This window comes from Neophocaena asiaeorientalis, unplaced genomic scaffold (genome assembly GCF_003031525.2).
Source record: "Neophocaena asiaeorientalis asiaeorientalis breed wild unplaced genomic scaffold, Neophocaena_asiaeorientalis_V1.1 scaffold256, whole genome shotgun sequence".
Classification (NCBI taxonomy): domain Eukaryota; kingdom Metazoa; phylum Chordata; class Mammalia; order Artiodactyla; family Phocoenidae; genus Neophocaena; species Neophocaena asiaeorientalis.
In genome coordinates this window covers 6,482,172-6,504,370 of record NW_020185324.1, presented here as the reverse complement: position 1 = coordinate 6,504,370, position 22,199 = coordinate 6,482,172, and the positions used below count along the sequence as shown (strand labels likewise).

General features: G+C 39.1%; 1 protein-coding gene across 4 annotated transcripts in view; it reads right to left on the bottom strand.

The window, feature by feature from the left end:
- UHRF2 (ubiquitin like with PHD and ring finger domains 2) overlaps window positions 1-19,991 on the bottom strand; it is a 74,507-nt gene extending 54,516 nt beyond the window's left edge. The window contains exons 1-3 of one of the 4 annotated variants that reach the window (XR_003001701.1): window positions 19,479-19,991; window positions 13,316-13,549; window positions 4,882-5,141 (exon numbers count right to left, since the gene is read on the bottom strand). Coding sequence is in view for 2 of the 4 variants with exons in the window: in XM_024734218.1 (XP_024589986.1) it covers window positions 4,882-5,141; window positions 13,316-13,549; window positions 19,479-19,631 (647 nt within the window). In the remaining 2 variants the exon portion in view is untranslated. The remainder of the gene's footprint in view (window positions 1-4,881; window positions 5,142-13,315; window positions 13,550-19,478) is intronic. The other 3 variants (XR_003001700.1, XM_024734218.1, XM_024734217.1) reach the window with 3 other exon arrangements.
- Between the last annotated feature and the right edge of the window lie 2,208 nt (window positions 19,992-22,199).

Here is a 22,199-nt window from a genome sequence, read left to right as displayed (position 1 = left end):
CTCACAAGACTGCTGTCACAGATTTGTGAATTTAGATGTTCAGGACCCTTAAAATTTGTAAACCTTACATAACTACAGAAAGTAACTAATGGGAATAAAGACATCTTTTAGAAAGCTATGGAAATATACAGTACAAGCTTACTATGAAATAAGGGAAAATTTGATGTTCTTTTTCTTTAATTGACCATTTAACCACTCCACGGGTTTATAATTGCCTATATTACCTTGACATTTGCTCATTTCTGAATCCCCTTCCCTTTTGTTTTCTGCCCAAAATACCACTAAAAACAAAAGTTTCAAGCAGGCAAAGTCATTCTCCAATAAACACACTTTAGTGGTGTGATCATTTTGTGATGTATAGAAATATTGAATCACTATGCTGTACACCTGTAGCTAACATAATGTTGTAGGTTAATTATACCTCCTATACTATAGGATGGCTCTAATCAAAGTTTTGGTGAGGGTGTGGAGAAATTGGAACCCTCATACACAACTCATGGGAATGTAAAATGGTGCAGCCACTTTGGAAACAAGTCTGGTGGTTCTTCCCAAGGTTAAACATAACTGCCATACAACCCAGCAATCTTGCTGCCACATACATGCCAAAAAACTAAAACAAATGCCTACACACAAAAAATAGTACATGAAGGTTCCTAGCAGCAAAAAGTAGAAAACACCAGTGTCCATAAACTGATAAATGGATAAATAAACAGTGGTAATATGGAGCATTATTTGACAATAAAGGAATATGGTACTGATATAAGCTCCAACATGGATGAACCTTGAAACATTATGCTAAGTGAAAAAAGCCAGTCACAAAAGATCACGTTATAGGATTCCACTTATATGCAATGTCCAGAATAGGCAAATCCAGAGTCAGAAGATTCCCGATTGCCTATGGCTGAGAGGGGTTGGGGGAAGGGCTGGTGGGGGTAGGGAAACAGGGAGTGACTGCTAATGGGTACGGGGTTTGTGGAAGACCAAAATGTTCTAAATTAGATTGTGGTGACTGTTGCACAGTTCTGTTAATATACTAAAAAAAAAACACTGAATTTTACACTTTAAATGGGCGAATTGAATGCTATATGAATTATACCTTAATAAAGCTGCTTTTAAGAAGTTAAAACTTTACAGAAGATTTAAGAATCCGTTGGAATCTAAATCTCTAAAGTCTAGATTTAATATTTGTACTGCTAGCTCTTTCTCCCAAAGTACTTACTGGATTGGTTTAATTCTAAAAATACACAGCCCTTGCTAAGGCAAGGGTGATGACAGATGAATGGTACAGAATAGCCATCATGAAAAAACAAAACAGAACAAACCCACATATATGTTCTTTGTAGCAGGCACTTTGATGTTAACTCCACAATTTTGCTTTATATTATTTGCAGTAGGAAGTTCTCAATTCAGTCTATATTCATCAAGGAATATATAGAAAAGGGACCCCTGAAAACAGTAAAACCCTTAAACCTTAAAACATCTCAAACAGATCTCTTAACATAACCTGCTTTTTATGCACTTAGAATATTCATATCCATAATTTTGAGAGGAAAAATAGAATAAGGTTAGCAAACAAATGATTTCACTAAGATTCTAGAACAATGTCAACTACTAGATTTGGCTTTTGGGAGTGTTGTTTTGTGGAACACATCTACCTAATAAGTAACATTATAAATCTTTAGTACGTATCACTTCTCACAGATTAAAAATTGTTTTTAACTCTGCTCTGACTGGAGTGGGGACTGAAGATGCAGAGTAGTATACCTACTTAATCTTGTTCTGAGACAGCAATGCTTTTAATGAAATTCATTTCAAAGACTGAGAATTCATTTAGCCTGGTTAATATATTAGGACCTGTAGGTCACTGCAAAAGTACTTTTGAACAGTGCCACTTTAAACTGACAAACACTGCAAATCCCAGAAGAATTCCTTGAACAGGTTCCTTGGTCCCATGTACAATACCTCTCTGCACTGGCTAAATGACAGGCTGTTCAAAACGCACTCGCACTGCTGCACTCAGAGTTTGGAGACAATTAAGCAGATTACTTTCAACTTAATCTATGAGAAAAATGAAGTTAATTCATTGAGAGAAATGACAGATTTAGAATCATAAATGGAATGGGATGGCAGCCTGTATGTACTTAAAGTCTACTAAGTACAAAAAAATTGTCTGACAAATACTGTTTTGGAAGTAAAAATTAGAGTGATTGGATTAATAACCTCTAACTTTATTTCCCTTTGCAATGTAACATTTCTAGTAATTCCCCCTAAGGTTGAAGATAGCCAATGCTTGTATTTGTCTCCTTCTCAGTGCAGACCATTCTCTATCTTTAGAGATTTGACTGGTAGGAAGTTTATGTTATCCTGAAACCTACCTTCTATGTTGTACACAACTTTCACCCAGAGCTTTTAAAATATGAAAGCTATCTTGATCCCAGTCTTTTCAATGTAAATACTTAGTTCTTTTAGCTATTCTTCATGTTGATTTTACATTTTGACCTCTACTCTAAAGATGCACCATGTCCTGTTGGTATTATTCTTAAAGCACGAAGATGGAAAACAATATTCTAAGTAGAGAATAACCAGCCCGGTAAAACGGTAGCACCACCAGTCTTGTTCTAGATATCTTCTAATAAAACATCCTACAGTGTAACTATTTGATAGCTACATTCTATTAACTAAGTTGGAGCTTACTACTCAATAAGAATCTATTACTACTTCTAAGCCATATACTCCACAATCTGTCTTCAATGCATCCTCTGTCCAAGAATGTGAGAACTTGTTTAATAAGTTATTGAAATTAACATGAACTTGACTATAGTTTTTAACTTTTCTGATAACCATGACGAAAGAAACTTTAACAGGATTCTTTATCACATCCATATGGGATCATGATTTTTTCTAGATGCTTATACCAGCCTTTTGTTATCTGGGACTCTTATCCAGAAACTCATCTATTTTATTTATTTCATACTTTATTCTGTATAGTCCTTTTCTCTTTTTGAAGATATGAATGACATTTACTAAGCTTCTGATATCTTACATCTGAAAGAAAGTTCAGCTACCATATCTTTAAGTTGCCAACACTAAAACAATTCCATCATGTAAAATTATTTCGGACAGATAATTTTAGTCTTCTCATGCATGTTGGGTTTAGACTAACATTCATTCTAATCAAGACAAACTTCTTCATTAAAAAATAACCAAATAAACGCTAAGATACTGTGATTTATGTTCTAACATTGTACCAAACTCAGGTCTATCCCTTGGAAAGTCTTATTCCAAAACCAACTAAGAGCCCCTAAAACTGTAAAAAATTTAATAAGCCTTAGTTTACTTAGTGTTTAAAGCTTCTTACCCTATTTCTACACTGTGCCATTCTATACAATTTTTCTTGGGGGGGGGGGCAAATAATAACTCCTTTATTGGCCAGAATCAGGTTCCAGGTAGCAGGTTTCTGAGTTATTTCTTCTTTTCTCCAAGAAATAGAATAAAAACTTGAAGCAAATCAAGAACTCCACTTGCTGACAGCCAATATACAGATAGCTTAAATCCTCCACTCTTGCCTCTTTGCCATGGTATTCATAAACCCAGACACTGGTTACTATTAACACATCAACTCCAATCCCTTTCTATCCCAGGCTCGATTTACCAATATTGCCAGTCCTGGCCAATCCCAGATATTAATACCCATTCTAGTTGTTGCTTCTATTATCATCTACTATGGTAAAAAACAGTATGATTGCACATTTGAAATAAGCCACGTTGGCAAGTTAACTAAAACCATAAGAAGTATCAGAAAAGATGAAAGGGATCTACTTTTGACCCCTTTCCAGGTATCCTGGAAATCTGAGTTGACACCAGTCTTTTATACCATTTTTGTTAAGAAAAATCAAAACCATTTTAGGATCTTGAACTCACACCTGATAAAGATTTGGTTTCATACTTTCTATACATATTAAAATGTCACTTGAATGAAGACAAAGATCATTTAGTGTTGAATAAACACTAAATCTTTCCCCATAGTAACTTTTATACTCGGATTTTGAAAATAGGTAAGGAAAATAATTCAGTGTTAAAGTCTAAGCCCTCAAAGCAAGTTCTTAATACTACATTTTGTTGTATAAAATGGATGACTAATAAGAACCTGCTGTATAAAAAAAATAAATAAAACAAAATTCAAAAAAATTTTTTTTGTTGGGAGAGGGGGATTGCGAAGTGATTGCCGGGCATATATAATTTTTTGGGGGAAAATAAAAATGTTCTAAGAGTAGTGTGTGATAATGCACAATCCTATGAATATATTAAAAACAGTGAATTGTACCCTTTAAATGTATATATTTTATGTGAATTATCCCAATAATAGCTTTTAGAAAATATTTCACCCTCATTCTAAAGGCTATTACAGGGATTTCCCTGGCTGTCTGATGGTTGAGACTCCGCACTTCCACTGCAGGGGGCATGGGTTCGATCCCTGGTTGGGGAACTAGGATCCCACATGCCCCACGGCATGGCCAAGATAAATAAATAAATGAATGAATGCTATTACATTACACACTGTTATATACTTTCTAGAATATTATTAAAATACATAGCAAAAACCCTAATAGAGGACCAAAGAGAAACCCTTACATATTGAATTAAGCCAGGTATTAGGATACCCAAAACAACAAACCACTTAGGAGCCAGATGCTAAATGTTGAGGAGCTCTTATTATATTACAACCACTAAACAAACAAAAACAAATGGTACTAGACTGAACATGACCCCTAGATGATTTCTTCTGAAAGACTATTATTTGAAAACAATCTTGAGATGGAAGATTTTTTTGCTTCTACAAACAAGAACATGAATGAAGTCCTCAATAGCATGAGCACTTACTCATCATACTCGATACGATAAATTACGTCTTCAGCAGCAGCAACAGAATCTGAGTTAGACGTAGAGGGTACATTGTCCAATTTATTTGTGTTCTCTTTGGAATTATGATTTATATTCCCATTAGTCCTTTTATAAGAACTGCCATTCTTCAGTGGAGTTTTGCCACGTGAGTGTCCATCAGAAGCTCTAGTAACACTATGTATACGTGCTTCAAACCAAGCACCAAGGGCGACATCTCTGGCATCCACCAATTCATTTACCTAAAAAAAGTTTAAAATTAGTTAATGAAGCGTAATTTCATCTACTCCTTCAAAAACATTAATATAACTCAAGTTATTTTGAGGGTTATCATAGTTAATATTTGCAGATATTCATGTTTAAAGTAATTTCAAAGATTAGAACGAAACTATTCTTTTTGGATTATACTGTCAAATCTGTTATTTACTAATACGAAAATTAACTTTCCTCCCAATATCCTTCAATGAAATAGGTATTTTCTTTAACTATTCCTTACCCATATCTATATTAGACGTTTAAAATATAATTCTTGTGTACCCAAGAGTTATCCTGGCATGTCATTCATTAAGAATGTCACTAACAGGGCTTCCCTGGTGGCACAGTAGTTGAGAGTCCGCCTGCCAATGCAGGGGACACGGGTTCGTGCTCCGGTCTGGGAGGATCCCACATGCCACGGAGCGGCTGGGCCCGTGAGCTATGGCCACTGAGACTGCGCGTCCGGAGCCTGTGCTCCGCAACAGGAGAGGCCACAACAGTGAGAGGCCCGCGTACCGCAAAAAAAAAAAAAAAAAAAAAAGTCACTAACCAAAAGCCAGAACTCTGAAGTATTATGACTGTGATATTAACTTGTTCCATTAATTTCTTCAGAATCCTACAGATAATTTACAGTCAGTCCAACCAGAGAACACAGTATTGAACAGAAAATAAAACTCGAAAACGAGGGACTTACGCACATGTACAAAGGAAAGAATCTAGTGAACCTATCTATACAAAATGGAGATAAGTTCCACCAACAGCAAGTCACTAGCAAATGCATTATTTAGTACCTCAAAGAACGAAGAAAATATAAAGAGAACAGAGCTATAAACATGCAAAATGTATGTAGTCAACTCTAGTGGATGATCCAGAACTAAACCATACAATCTAACAAAAGGAAAACGGTATTAGAAAACAGGTATACCAGAGAAATTTAGAGCTACCTAAGGAATTGGGTTAAAAAAAAAAAAAAATCCTGTCCTAAAAACGCTGAGGGAATTGGTCTAAAGGTCAAAGCCCTTTCAGGAGCAACAACCAAGAGACATCCCTTCATCTTTTAAAAAACTCTTTAAAAAGAAAAAAACCAGACATTACTAATACAAGATCATTACCTAATCAAGCTAGCTCTTCCTGAGGGTCTAAGACCACTTAAGGTATCCAACAGAACTCTGACGGATGGTATCACATGGGGTAGGGGTAGGGGTTAGTATGTACTGAAGTTAATACCCATATACCAGGTATTATGCAAGGCTCCTTTAGTTAGGCTTGTCTAACTAACCTTAATAATTAATAAATCATATTTTACAGGATAAGGAAACAAAGGCTCTGACAAGTTAACCTGCTCCAAATGAAAGTTAATAAAATGTAAAACTAGGATTTGAAGACACCTTGACCTTAAAGCTTATGTTTTTGCTACTATTCATTACTATACATTTTGTAAGGCTATAGCTACCATAGTGATTCCTCTGATGGATCTCAGCAAAGCTGACTGAAAACCTTCTGGAAAGAATTGACCGTTCTCAATGCCATTAAGGACATTTGTGATTCATGGGAAGAGGTCAAAATATCAACATTAATAGGATTTAGAATACATTGATTCCAACCCTCATGGATGACTTTGAGGGGTTCAGGACTTCAATGTGATGGAAATAGCAAGAGAGCTAGAATTAGAAGTGGATCCTGAAGATGTGGGTGAATTGCTGTAATCTCATGGTAAAACTTGAATGGATAAGGAGTTGCTTCTTATGGATGAGCAAAGAAAGTAGTTTCTTGAGATGGAAGCTACTCCTGCTGAAGATGCTGTAAAGATTGTTGAAACAGCAAAGGATTTAGTATACTATATAAACTTAGTTGATAAAGCAGTGGTGGGGTTTGAGAGGACTCAACTCCGATTTTGAAAGAAGTTCTACTGTTAGTAAAATGCTATCCAACAGCCTTGTATGCTACAGAAAACTTGTTTGTAAAAGGAACAGTCAATCTATGACAAAGTTTCACTGTTGTCTTATTTAAGAAACTGCCACAGCCACCACCACCCTGGATCAGCCAGCAGCCATCAACACGGACGCAAGACCACCCACCAGCAAAAAGATCACGACTTGCTGAAGGCTTAAGATGGTTATTTTTTAATAAAGCATTTTAAAATTAAGGTATTGTACACTTTTAAAAGAAATTATGCTGTTGTACACTTAATAGGCTATAGTATAGTGTAAATGTAATTTTTGTATGCACTGGAAAACAAAAAACTTGTTTGACTTCTTTACTGATATTCTTTTTTGTGGTCGTCTGGAGCCAAACCCGTATTATCTCCAAGATATGCCTGTAGCCACATTTAGAGAAGAGTCTTTCATGTCCAAGTATTTGATAAAAACCCAAACAAACAAAAAAAACCCAAGTATGAGAGGCAAGGAAAAATCATTAAAAAATAAAACAGTACCAAGAGCAAATACTTGAGAAATTACCATAGCTAGCTGTAGCACTTTGTATGTTCTGTGGAAAACACACAAGCTCTGCAGATAAACCTCAGTTTAAGCCCTTGCTTATCACCTACTAGATGTAACCTTGAACAAGTTACTTAACCTGTCCCAGCCTCAGCTTCTTTTATAAAGTAACATACTTTGCAGTATATTGAGAGTAGGTGACAAATCTGTATGATGTGCCAACCTAGCAAGCATATAGTAGGAACAAATGAAATAACTCTCCTTCCACTAAGTATCAACATATGTCCTATGTTAAAACTTATTAAAACTCATAGTATGGTCGGTCTTATTACCATACCATGCTTATTCAGTAAATACATTAGCCATTTAACGTTATATACGTTACCTCCTTTAAAAATTACAATGCAACGTCACTCTTATTTTCCAATTAGGTTCAGAAGTGAAATACACTTGCCCTCAGAAGATACACAGCTAGAAATGGGAGCTAAGTTGATAAAGGTTTCTCTAACTCTGAACATGATTCTCTCATTATACCGTGTTTCTTCAGAGTTACAAATCAAAACACAATACGGTTCCATTTATATAAAGTTCAGAAAGAGGAAAATTAGCGATGCATACATAGGTTAAAGGTTATTAAGAGGTTAAGTATAATAAAAGGTTAAAGCTAATAAAAAGTAAAGATATGACTACCATAGAAGTTTGGGTAGTAGTTACAACTAGGGAGGAGGGAGTTTAATCAAGAGGGGCACATGAGAAGCTCCTGGCGTACTGCTGTTCTATTTCTTAATTTGAGTGGTATTTATGGACACTGACTTCATAATATCTTGTTAAGTTCTACTCTTATTTGTTGTCTATTACATTTCATGATCAACAAGGTTAAATAAAGCAGCACTGCACTATAGACAAAAGACAGGAAATATAAGAAATCCATGATTTTTACTTAGTAATTACTGATAATTTTCCTCTTTATTTGCTACAATAAGCATAGACATGTAAAAAGTTTTAACAGTGCCACACACTTAGCTAAGCCCTAAAAGCTTACTATCATCATGCTAAACAGTTATTATTTAAGCCAGAATGAGTCATTTCAACAGTAAGATCTGATATGAGTCATACAAAGCTTCCACATCTAAAAACCAGAATTAAAACCAATTTAGGCATCAGAGGTCCACCTGGTTTCAGAAAATAAATTACTTCCTAGAGCCAGTGTGATTCAATGTGTTGTATAATGCGAATGGATGGACCCAGCCTCTGCAATCTTCCAGAGACTTTCTAAACGTGATAGTGATATCTGGTTTCTTACAACGTATGAAAAGCTATCTGAAATTGACCAAATATCGCTCAAAGTTATCAAACAGGGCAAAACAAGACTGATACTGGATAACAACTTCAGATTAAAATTTCATCTTAAAGTTTAAATGTTTACCTATGTCTGTTTTGAGTACACTACTTTGAAAATTCACTTTTTGTGCCTGCTTATCATGCGGTCCAAAAATATTCTTAGGCAAAAGGAAGGGAAAGCCTCCAAATCTGTTTGCTCATCCATAGAGAAAAATCTTTATAAAGCAAAAAATTACATAGGCAAGAATTCATGAAGAGGAAAAAAAACCTCCCAATTTTTAAATGATTCAGACACAATTTAATGAAATTTTGATATACTCATTATTCAGAGACTCGCTCTAAGGAAAACAGACAAAATTCAAAGCAAACTCAAAATAAGTCAAAAGTAGAAGCCTCTGAGCATTTTCAGGCTAGCCCAAAAGAATATCTAATATAATTATGAAGGCAGAGGGCAATATCATCTGTTTACTCATTTCTAGTACCCAGTACAAATATACACTAAATATCTAAATATTCAATGAATGGATTATCCAGAAATAAACCCTTCTATATGAAAAAGTCACTAGTCAAAATTTCAAATATCTATGACAATTACCGAGCTTCATCCAAAAAAGCAAGTAAGTTTGTGATAGTCTCTTCAACTAAAGAGGAAGGTTAAGTGCAGCTTTGACTAAACATATTACTTTACAAATAACAGTAGCCTTTTGAGAGTTCACATGCCAGGTTCCAAGTGTATTTCTAAATGAGGAAAGGGAGACAATGTACTTACTTGCCAAATTTGTCCAACTCAGAAAGTGGCTGAATTGAAATTTGAAACCAAGTCTGACAACAAAGCTCAAGTCCTTAACATCTATGCTATATATTAATATGAAATATGAGATGTTTAAAAAACAAAACCAAGTACTAGAAATAGTTGACCGCCAAAGTGCTAACACTGCAAATAAAAAGCAAAGATCTGCTAAGAGAAGTAGTTTCTCATGATGCTTGTCTGAATTAGTTTGGGGGAGGGGACACAACTGGGTATTGAGAAGTGTGCTAAACAGAGAATTTAAATTGACCGTAACTACTTAACCTTTCTTAATCTCAGATCTGCAGATTCATAAGCTGGTCCTCTCCTATGAAAACAAATTCATACCTACATGGCCCAAAACAAATCAAGTCAAAAGTAGCAGCTTCTAAACTGTTGCCCTTAAAAGTTAAAATGTAATAATGTAAGCTTAATATGGACACAGATGGTTACATAAATATTATAGATACATGGATATACAGGAGTTATTATACATACTGAATGTATTTCCTTGCTCTGTCAGCTGAGGGCCCTAAAAACAAGGACACCCCAGTAGCAAGGAGCACCTAGAGCCCAGATCTTAGTTTCCAATACCATTCTCCAATTAAAGGAACCAAGGCTCCTTGGAGAAATGGTTGACTGCAGGACTGGGGCAGGAAACTTACAAGATGAGCCCGAAAGAAAAGCGCTAGTGCTAGTGCCAGAAAGAAAGCGCTTCAACGAAAATCAAAGGAACCCAAAATAATGGGGGTATATGGAAGGGACACAGGAGAAAAAATATCCATACTGATGTCAATAAATGACTGAGGAAATGAAGAGACAAGTCTCCCGCATAGAAGAATTCCCAATAATTTTTGTAGATAATCTGACTACATGCAGTTTGGGCTGCATATAATGACTTCATCTCAAAAAAAAAAAAAGTATGTAAAGGGGGATGGGGAAAGTAAACTGACAGTGAAGAAATGTGACACACACTACACCTTGGCCGGGTGATTATGGTTCACATCAACAGTAGTAAGTTACTACTGATGTAAAACCTAAATTATAATCACCAAATAGAATGTCGACAGTACAGTGCCCTAGATATGTGATGAAAATAGCACTTCACCTCTGTGCTCTTCCTCCCAAAATATGTAATCCAGTCTAATGATGAGGAAAACAAATGAATCCTAACATGGCAGTTTACAAAATACCTGACCAGTACTCCTCAAAACTGTCAAGATCATCAAATACAAAGCCTGAGAAACTGCCACAGCCAAGAGGAGCTTAAGGAGACGTGACAACTATCTAAGTATAATACTAATGTAAATGTAATATGGTGTCCTAGATGGGATTCTGGAACATAAAAGACATTAGGTACAAGCTAAGGAGATATGGTTCATTAATTATAACAGACGTGCCACACACTAATGTTAGATGTTAACAACAGGGCAAACCAGGTGTGGGATATATGGAAACTCTGTAGTATCTTCCCAATTATGCTGTAAATCTAAAACTGTTCTAAACTAACAAGTTTATTTTTAAAATAACGTGAAAAAATATCAAGTAGAAAGTTTTGGTAACTGAAAGAGTGATGAAATCAATGAGTGACGTAAACAACAATTTGGCAAGTGGGCTTTCAATATTAAAAATTCAATCTGAACTGTGAGCACTACATAAGGCACTAATTTACATAACTTTTGTGCATATCATGTAAGTTTATTCGCAGACTTTTGTTTTGTTACTATACTTTTTTCTTTTACTAAATGATCATAGTAAGGAAAGCTACTGGTATTTCAACAGCCACTCTTCTGATGGCTCATAATGCTCTAAGGTATCTTCTCAGCTTTCCAGGTATTCCTAAGTAAAGATTGCCTTCTCCAGTATTTACAACACTTTGTTTTCTGCTTATCTGTATCATCTAGCACTTCTAGAAAGATGTTAAACAATAGCATTAAGGGGCTTCTTTGTCTGGCTCCTGTCTTTAATGGGAATGCTTGTGGCTTTTCCCCACCATTAAGCATGATGCTGGGTGTGGTTTAAAATATTCATCTATTCCATCTGTTCCTGTTAACAAGGATTTTTTTAAAATATCAGAAATGAATTCAAATTTTTATTTAGATGAAGAAAACAGATCATTTGTTTTCTTTGGTTTATTAATATGAAATATTAAAATATTTCTTAAAAATGAACTATCCCACTTCCTGACAAACCACAATTAGTCAAGGTATGGTCTTCTAATATAGTTATAATTTTATTTGTAAAACATAACTTAGGTTTTACATCAATATGTAGTGATACTAGTGTGCTTTTTATCATGTTTCAAGTATCAGTATTACACTAAATTTACAGAACAAATGAAAGCTTTTTTTTTTTTTTTTTTTTTTTTTTTTTTTACATTTGTGGGTCAATTTAGATATCTTCATGGGTTTAAAGCAATTCATCAGTGTAGCCAGGCCAGGTACTTTGATACAACGCTTTGCCAGTTTTGATTCTTTCCATTTTTATGGATCTGTTTGCATTTTTCCATAGATCTCTATTTGCATTTTCTTAATTCATTTTGTCTACCAATCTTTAATTTTTTGCCTTGAAAACGCTCTGACAATTAAGTTTGGGTCCCAGTTTATCCCAACCAGTAAAAATTAAGAAAAATATAAGGACAGAAAAAGATGGAGCAAAACTGTCAATTATTCCCACAAAATTTACTAGAATTTGAAGAAGTTGCTAGATAACAAAGGTCAATAAATAAATCAATTGCATTTCTACATACCAAACAAACCACAATTTTAAAAGACAACCATTTGTAACTGCATCAAAAACAAAGCTAATAGAAATAAGTCAAAGGTATGTAAACAGAAAAGTAATTGAGAAACATGCCAAAGATCTAAATTAATGGAGACATCTATCATTCATGAATGAAGGACTCAACATTGTAAAGATGTCAATTCTCCAAGCTGATCTACAGATACAATATGCATTGAAGTTCCACCAGCACTTTTATTTCTAGGTAAAAATTCCTAAAGAAATTCTTGAACATGTATACCAGGATACACATAGTTGGTTCAAAACAGCACAGTTTAAAACAGCTAAAACTGGAAACAGCCCAAATACCTATTAATCATGGATTAGATATATGTATTGTGGCATGTTAATAAAATGGAATAACATAATAGTGAAAAATAAAATATCTATATGCAAAAAAGTAAAAGTTCAAATACAGGCAAAACAAAACATTGTTTAGAGATACATACATAAGTAGTTAACACTAAAGAAAAATAAAATGACCAGAGAAGTGAGAACAAGTAGTTTACCTCTTAGGGAAAGAGAGGGAGATGTGTTCTGGTAGGGGCACACAGGAGGCTTTAAAAAGGAACTACTTAACCTTGGTGGAATTACACAGGTGTTTGCTTTATTATTCTCTGGACTGTACATACACATTTTATACATTTGCCTATATATCTTTCACTAGTATTTCAAGATTACTTTTAAAAGTTAAAATATTAACAGCCCAATCTTTACTCTCAAACAGCAATCAATGTTTTCTTGTTCACAACACCCTGAAGAGAACATATCTATATTCTCACAATTAACCAGAAGTCTGAGGAAGACAACATACCTTGTATAGTCCAATGCCAGGATCAATAAGAAAATCATGAGTTGATGTAGACGGCTGACCGGAAGGTCCCACCCTTGGGGTTTTCTTTACTTTAGGTGGACTATTAGAACAGGGTTTGGCCTGTACATCAGTCTGTTTAGATGTGCTAGGAAGGTCAGGGTCTGGACGAACTAGCAGCTGAATTATATCATTCAGTCCAACATCATAATCAAATAAAGTATATCCATTTTCTAACTAGAAAAAAAGGATAGAAAAAGATTAAAATGCTTCTCTCAAAACTCAATCTTTCTACATCCTTAGTTACTCAAATGTCCTAGCTAAATTATTAAAATAAAATACAGAGCACTGAAATTTAGTGACTGTGAAGCCATTCCTATGGCCTCTGATGACAGCATCTTTTCAAGACCTCAATAAATTCTTAAGAATCATTCTATATCAACTATAGGGAAAACTGATAGCCACTGAAACCAAAAATGTTATCACTGCTGCTGTGACCTCATCACCTAGGCAGAAAAACTCTAAACTTCAACAAGTTTTGTATATTTTAATGAATCTACAAGAAAGGTGAATTTTGAAAGTGAACTGTTTTATGACCTTGTGTTCATAAGGACATTTAACCATTTTATCTTTCTGAAGCAGTAATTTAAAAAAATCAAGCAAAAAAAATTCAAGCAGGAATAATTACAATTCTTTCTTATGCTACTCCAACTTGCTCAAAGTTCTCTGTAAAGGCCATCAAGTTGTATTATGAAAAGTATTCCAGGATGACTAGTGAATAAATTATCTTGCAACTTACCCATATTTTGGCAGGGTCTCTATAAAGGACTGAATGGCGTCCACCAGCCCCATCCCCAACCCCTCCCAAATACAGTGAAGTCCTAATCCCAAGTAACTCAGAACGAGACCTTATTTATTTGGAAATAGGATCTTTACAGATGTAATCAAGTTAAAACTAGATGAAAAGGGTGGGCCCTAATCCATTGTGATTGGTGCCCTTATAAAAAGTTTAAATTTGGACAGACACAAGGGGAGAAAATAGCCACATGACTGGAGTGACACATTTACAAGCCAAGAACACCAAGGATTGCTAGCAAACATCAAGAAGCTAAAGGAAGCAAGGAAGGATTCTTCCTTAGAGCCAGAGATGGCATGGCCCTGCTGACAACCTGAGTTCTGGCTTACAGCTTCCAGAACTGCTGGACAATAAATTTGTTGTCTTAACCCACCTAGGGTTTGGTACTTTGTTACGGAAGGCCTAGGAAACTAAGTCTCCATTTTGTTTCTTTATAAAAGTCAGTTGGCCATTTCTCTAAACTCCTTGAAGTTCAGAACTACCATTTCCCCGGAAACATTACCAATTTAATCCCTAGTCATTCTTCCCTCTTTGCATGTAATACCTGTCACCATTCACAGCTCTAACACAATAAAGCCGTATGTGAGAAGTCAACCAAAGAGAAAAGAATGAGAATCTGTCCTTGAATGACAAACTTACTAATGTACTAGGTAAGGTAACTTTAATTCAAGCGGTCCAAGAATACACTTGGCATAATCCTGCACACTACAGGTGTTCACACCGTTAAACAGAACAAGGGATTGAGAAATTCAAATTTTCCAGCGGGGGAATTAAATGAGACATTATCTCACAGATTAGTTAACATGCTTATTTCAAATAAGTCTAAGGAGTCTTCCAAGTCAGTAAGCAGATAAGCCCTTATAGGGACATGATGTTAACATGGCTTATCTGATTAAAAAAACAAGAACTCCTAATCCTGAACTCCTGGGAAAACCTCAAGAAACAAAAACCTACACACTCACACCTTCATTTTGACTTTCTCCAACAGCATCCCCTTCCCTCTCCCCTCACCCCCAAATAAGAACACACCAATTCTGTAACAACTGAAAAAGCGCAACTTTGATTAAACATACAGCTGTTGCACATTATGACAACTACAAAAAAATGTCATGTTCGAAGTAGGGAAAAAACAGCACAGAACATGCAAATTAACTGGTAGGGCATGCCCCAAAATGAAGACAGCTGTTAAGGTGATGAAATAATTGGAAATCCAAAGTATTTCCATAAACACTTTTCCACTGAAATTTGAGGTGTCAGTGAGAGGAACCTTGGGGGCATTCTTATACCCAACCCCTCTGACTAGTTTCTAGGAAGTGATCAGAGTAAATATAAGCTGCTTAAAGTGAGACTTGGTTTGAAAGGAAAAGTAGTATCTTAAGTCACAGTGAAGCGCTAAGCATATGAAGGCATGAAGCCCTGTAATAGAAATTAGGCCCACAATAACAAGTAACCACTTTTCCTCAATTACTCACGCTCGCTAGGATAGCGACTTTTACCCAGATTATATAGTGCTTCCTAATTCATAGGTACCCTCCCAGTTTTCCTGAAACAGTGATTATTATTCACCACACTGAAAGTTCCACAGAGTTAGGCTATTGTGAAGAGTTGCGAAGACTGTTGGAATGTTATTTTAAAAGTACTGGAAATTCCCTGGCAGTCCAGTGCTTAGGAGTCTGAGCTTTCACTGCCGAGGGCCCAAGTTTGATCCCTGGTCAGGGAACCAAGATCTTGCAAGCTGCACAGCTAAAAAAAATAAGAATAAGTACTAAAGTTCTCCCAAATTTAATGAAAGTATAGATTGAAAATTACCTGCACTTAAAGTATGCTGAGTGGGGGAGAAAAGGACTGGATAATTTGGAAATTACAAACACCTATGGGTTTCATGCATTTAACTATAGTTCATCAATGTCTCACAGCAGAAAATGTTTGATAACTGCCATCCTAGAAGATGGGGCTGCAGAATTTACAATATTAGAGAGGCAGGACTAGTCCTAGAATTTTTTCCTTGAATTGGGTTGAAGAAATTCCAGGTAACAGTAAGATGCAAGGGAAAACTAGGAAGCAAACACCAATTGGCAGTGGCTAAGAAGGCAGAGAAGTCATTCCCAAGGGGCTAATGATAAGGGATGCAGGTGGAGGGCATTACACTTTCACAGCATATACACTCCTCCCTCTTCCTCTCCCCCTATTCCCTTCTCTCTCACTCTCGCTCCCTCACTCCTTTAAGTAGGCAAACACTTCTACTTTGTACTGCATGTGAAAACTGAGTCCAGGGGCAAAAGGAAACTAACTACTCAGCTTTTCTTCAGTTCTGGTTCATACCCCACATCTACAATCTATTCTAAGAGTCCCTACAGTGATACAGGGAAGGAAAGAGAAGCGGGAAGAGAATCCTTTCGAAGTAGGAAAAGCTCTGGATTCTCAAAAAGATTTATAGATCCACCAATATAACTCTTCCTTAAAAAAACCCCCCGGGCTTCCCTGGTGGTGCAGTGGTTGGGAGTCCGGCTGACGATGCAGGGGACACGGGTTCACGCCCCGGTCCGGGAAGATCCCACATGCCGCGGAGCGGCTAGGCCCGTGAGCCACGGCTGCTGAGCCTGCGCGTCCGGAGCCTGTGCTCCGCGATGGGAGAGGCCACAGCAAGTGAGAGGCCCGCGTACCGCCAAAAATCAAAAAAAAAAAAAAAAAACCCCAACCCCCAGGGGGCAAACTCAACTTCCCAGAGAAGAATATCCAAATGAGGTTACCCTACTTTAACTGGAACTTACAGCCCTGAATTGAGGCTCTCCATTCTGACTCTCTAAAGTAGAGAGAATCACATAATTACAGAGCTTCTCAAGCTTCATTTGCATACAGACCACCTGGGGACCTTGTTAAAATACAGATTCTACTTCAGTAGGTCTGGTGTGAGGCTCCCAGGTGAAGCTAATGCTGTTGGTCCTGCTGATCCAGGGACCATACTTTGAACATTAAGAAACTAGTATGAGGCTGACTATCCTTCAACATTCATTTTCAAACTCTGGTGCTCATCAGAGTCTCCCATGGGGTCTTGTTAAATTCAACCACTTGCAATTCTGGGGTGAGCTGAGCATCTATAATAAATATCCACAAGTGATTCTGATGTTTTCCAAGGATTAAAAGTGGCAGACCTAACATACAAAGGTGGGGGTAGGGGAGAGACCACTTACATCATGGACACTGTAAATTTGTTTTTATTTATGACATTTTTCACTATGTGGCAGTAAGGCATCTTGAGGAAGGGGTGGCCTTTATCTAATAAGCACAAAGGCATTTTACAGGATAAGGGCAGCCCTGTGACACCAATCCAGTAGTAGGACACACTACCCTGTCCAAGGACTGTGGACACCAAAGAGGAGAGGAGAATAGAGATAATAATCACTGCCATGGCTACCTGTCAGCTCATAAGGAACAAATACAGCTTCAGCAATGTCTTCCTTCTGTCTCCAACTAAGTACAGCACCCAAGGTCCATTCCTAATTCCTACTGGTTTATCCCTATAGTGAAATCAAAGTAGGGAGTTATCAACTGTCCTGGGCTAGGAGGTACATAATGTTGTTATCCTCAAGTTTTTCCCTGAACCTGGAATAGCCTCCTGGTTTCCTGAAAATGTACCCTGTTGCCTTGAATTTATCCCAATCCCTACCTTCTCCTAAAGACAGCCAGGTGCACATTTTCTTTTTATCATATTTGATAATTAGACTGTAAGGGGTGTCGCCCAGGAATACATTTTCACGCTTCATTTCTATCTCTGGTGAAGTCACCAAAGTATCCCAGGAATTCATGTACTATTGTTCCTAGCTAGAAAATAAAATTCAATAAACTTGATTACATGCTTTTCACTTTTGACCGAAAGATAAAAAGGTGTCAGCCACTGGAGGCACAGCAATATAAAGCTACATAGTTTTTAATACACATACATTTATTTCTAAAGCAAAGTTTACAACTAAATTGAACAGCTGTTTTTACAAGTCTAACACTAGAAGATCAATATAAAACTGGCTACTAACACATATCAAAGATGCTATCGTTTACTTGAAAACAAAAAAAACCCTGGCTCTTTCTCAGAGTGTAATCTTGTTACTCTGAAATTTCTGGGCAGGTTTCAAAGGGTAACTAGGAAGGGGAGAAAAATATTCCTATCAAACCCTTTGGCTGTAGGAAAACGGCTACTTCTACCAAATCAAAGAGAGTTACACTTACTTCAAACCACAGGATTGGAGCCAAACTATGATCTACCAACTGGAGGATGCCAACTTCTTTAGTGGATTAACGTTTTTGTTTTTGTTTTTTAAAAAAGGCAATAAAATAGGATGGGTCTAGGTCTCTAGGTACAGGCCATGCGAGTAGGAAAAATCTTCTTCAATGGACCAGACCAAGGCTAAACTGTTCAACTACCAGCGACGCCCACAGACACCCTCACCGCCAAAAAAACACTTTCAGCCTTTAAGTATGTACCGCTGGCTATGCTCCAATTGCTGTGTTAAAAGCTTGAGTGAGGGGTCTAATTAAAGGTGAAAAATAAGAGCAAGACGAATCTTTTACACTGCTTTTCACTCTGCGAACAACCCCCTTGGCAAACACTGGGCAGTTTAAACCTGTCCCGGGTTACATCAACAGCTTCTTCAGCCCAGGTCTCTAATCTGCCCCACAACAGATTCGATTCTAGGAAAACAGGTGAGGGAAAGGAGTGCCAGAAGTTCTGTAAACACTTCGAATCTTCAGTATATATAAATCCCTTCCACAGTAAGGAGGCAGACTTCGGGTCTTGAGCCCCAGAGGGAGCAATGTATGTTTCCCCTCCTATTTGGGAGCCGGGAGCCCGGCAGAGATACGGAAGCGATACGAGCCGTGAGCCGGGTCAGCGCGGCCGGGAGCGGGGGCCTCCGACCCTCCCCACCCGCACTTCGGCATGGCCGCCAGAGCCCGCTGCCCTCCCCGCCCTGCAGGGGCCCCGGACCCCACCAAGCGCGGGAAGCGAGGGAACCCAGGCGCTCTAGGGGGCTGTGCCTGCGGCTGCTGACCCGCTTGGTAAGGGCGGTGAGGTCTCGGCGCTCGGGGCGCCCCCGCCGAGCGCACCTGCAACGGGGCCGGCCAGGACCCCGCTAGGCCCCGTAGGCGGGCGCAGGGCCGCACTCTGAGTCTCGCGGGTTGCCCACCCGAAGTGGAGCTAAGTGTGCTCTGCGTGCGCCGTGCACCAAGCACTCCGGCCCGCCCAGCCCACGCAACCCCGTGGCGCCCCGCTGTCCTTGCTCCGGCTTCCAGAGGGGTGCGGTGGGCGCGCCTCACCTGTTTGCCCCGGTAGAAGAGGCGCTGGCACTCGGGCCGCACGTCGAACAGCGCCCACACCCGTTCGCGCAGCTCCTCAATTGTGGCTTTCCGAGACACGTCCTCAATGGTTCGCGTCTGGGAGCCGTCGATGGTGCGAACCTGGATCCACATCTCGGCGCCGGGAGAAGGGGCCGGCTTCGCTTTGTCTCCCCCTGCGCTCCGGGGGCCGCGCCCCGCCCGGCCCGCGCCGCTTCCCCGGCTGCTCTGGCTTTCCGCGGCTGGCGGGCGAGCGCGCGCACAAGCGAGGAAGACCGACCAGACGCCGGGCCCGACAGGCGGCGGCGAATACTAGACCGCGAGCCCACCTAAGAGAGCTGAGGAGGGAAGGAAACCGGAACCAGTCGGAAGCGCGGCTGCTTTTACAGCCCCCGCCTCACAAATGGGAAACAGCCTTGTCTGCACCGCGCGGAGTGTTTACTTATAGAGCTCTAGCTCCCACATGGAGGTCACGGCGCCAACCCGATTCTCGCGAGATCTACGCCGGGCTCCGCCTTAAAGAGGAAGCGACCAGGGAAGTGGCTATAGACATGAGGGAACTAAAATGGGCGGGTGCGGGGAGGGCGGGGCGGAGGGGCGGGGCCGCCGAGAGCCGTTACTTGCGCGTCAGCGTGCACCTGGGCCTTGGACACGCCCTCTAGTCTTCGGGTGTCTGGCGGTTACAAGGCCGCCCACATGGGTTGCACCTTTGGTCCCGGTTTCGCGACCCAGGGCGCGAGCGACTCCTCAGGCTTAGCCGATTCGGTTCTGTGGTCTCAAAAACACACCAAAGATGAGAAACTCTGACGTGCACTTGTATGATCATGAAAAGCGGTGTGCGTGCGCGCGGGCGCGGCCTAAATTTGTGAGAAAGCACGTAAGGAAATGAACCCGCTTCACCGCGCTCCGCCAGACACCGCCAGCCACGCGGCCTGGTGGGGCCGGCCACCCAGGAAAGGCCTTGGGGACCCTTCTGCTTAGCGAACTCGTTTCCCGCCGGCCCGAATGCTGCCTTCGCGCGGAAACCAGCTTCCTGGAGTTTCCCGCCGCTGGGCCGAGGTGGCGGCCTTAGGCCTGCAGGCTGCGGGGCCGGCTGGGATCGCCCTCTACGGGCCCGCTGCGCTCACAACCGGACCTCGGGCCACGGAGGCGTTGGTGCCGCCGCCCGGAGGGCCTCTCGCGGTTTCCGTTTGTGGACCTTCCGGGTTAGTGAGCATTTGGCCTAAGGGGTTGCGGGGTCATGCAAAACGCTTTTAAAGGATGCAAAATTACACACCTCCGAAAAGGACTTCCGGAGAGCCTACCAGGAATAAATTCTCCGAAATAGGCCCAAGCAGGGTTACCTAACACACCTAACAGTGGGCTTATTTCAAATAAGAAGGGAGAGAGCATATGAAGGTAGAAAAAACTAAATATATAAGCTTTGGACTTAATATTGGCCAAAATCCATAACGTGACTATTCAGACTGGTGGAAATTATTACCCTAAAGGTAGAGCAGCATTTTTGTAATAACCACCTAAAATAACTGCAAGTACAGAGAAGTCCAGTAGTATGATAAAAAAAAAGATGGCCCAACACGGGAAGGACAGAAAAAAATGGAATACAGATACACACTTCGGTCTCTACTCTTGTTGAAAATTTTACATTCACTGTATCCTCTAAATATAATTCATCTTGTCTGCTCCTGATTTAAGTAAAGCAAATACTGAGTATTCATTACATGTGTAAATATTAAGTATGCTTATAAACTGCCCCAATAAGAGATAGCTAGTTGCTATTATAGGATATGCTATGCCATTGCGGAGGCATATTAAGATTTTTTTTTTTAATTCTTTGCTCACAAAGAATTTACAATCCAATTCAGATAAGATTTAGAAAAAATTAAAGAGTAATTTAATACTAAATAGTGTGTTGTTGGTTAAAACAACAATTAGAGATGAGTGAAGGGGGACTAGAATGATCTGTGAGCTTAAAGATAGGGGTACAACTTGACCTGAGTTAACTGGTATATTGTAATGAAGGCAGCATTTAAGTGTTCAGTTTGTGGATTGAGATAGACCTGAATTGTAAACCTAGTTTTGCTGTTTTCTTAAAATGTGATCTTGGACGAATTACTTACTTCAATTTCCTCAATGTAAAATGGTGCTTATAACATCTAATGAGTGTAGAGTGTTTAGCATAGTGCCTATCCCTTGCTGCTACACAATAAATTATTTTTGTGCTATTATTATGGAGAGGATTTAGTTAAGTACAGAATGCCCAAAGAGGAGAGAGTGCTTAAGCAAAGACAGGAGGTATGCATTTTTACAGGTCAGAAGAGATTGCATATAAGAGAAAGGTTGACTAAATGGAGAAGAACACAGTGTGAATATTAGCATTCAAAGCAGTAGATTTTGTGGGCCCCAGGGAGAAACTAAGGTTTTTAAAGGAGTCCACTGTTGTGATTAAATATGCCTTTGGAAAGACAGAAGAAGGAATGTGGAAGGATGCCTTAGGGAAAAACTAAGGGACAAGGAGAGGAGGGGGAGATGCTGTCAGAAAGCTTATTGAAGAGGCAATTGTGTCAGTTTTGGTGAAATTTGTGGCAGTGGGTGAGAGAAGAAAGGGTAGCTTCTAGAATATTCTAGAAAATAAAGCCTATCAGACTTGTAGAATGTGTGGATATGAGTAATGAGGAAAATGGAATGCTAAGAATAATTCCC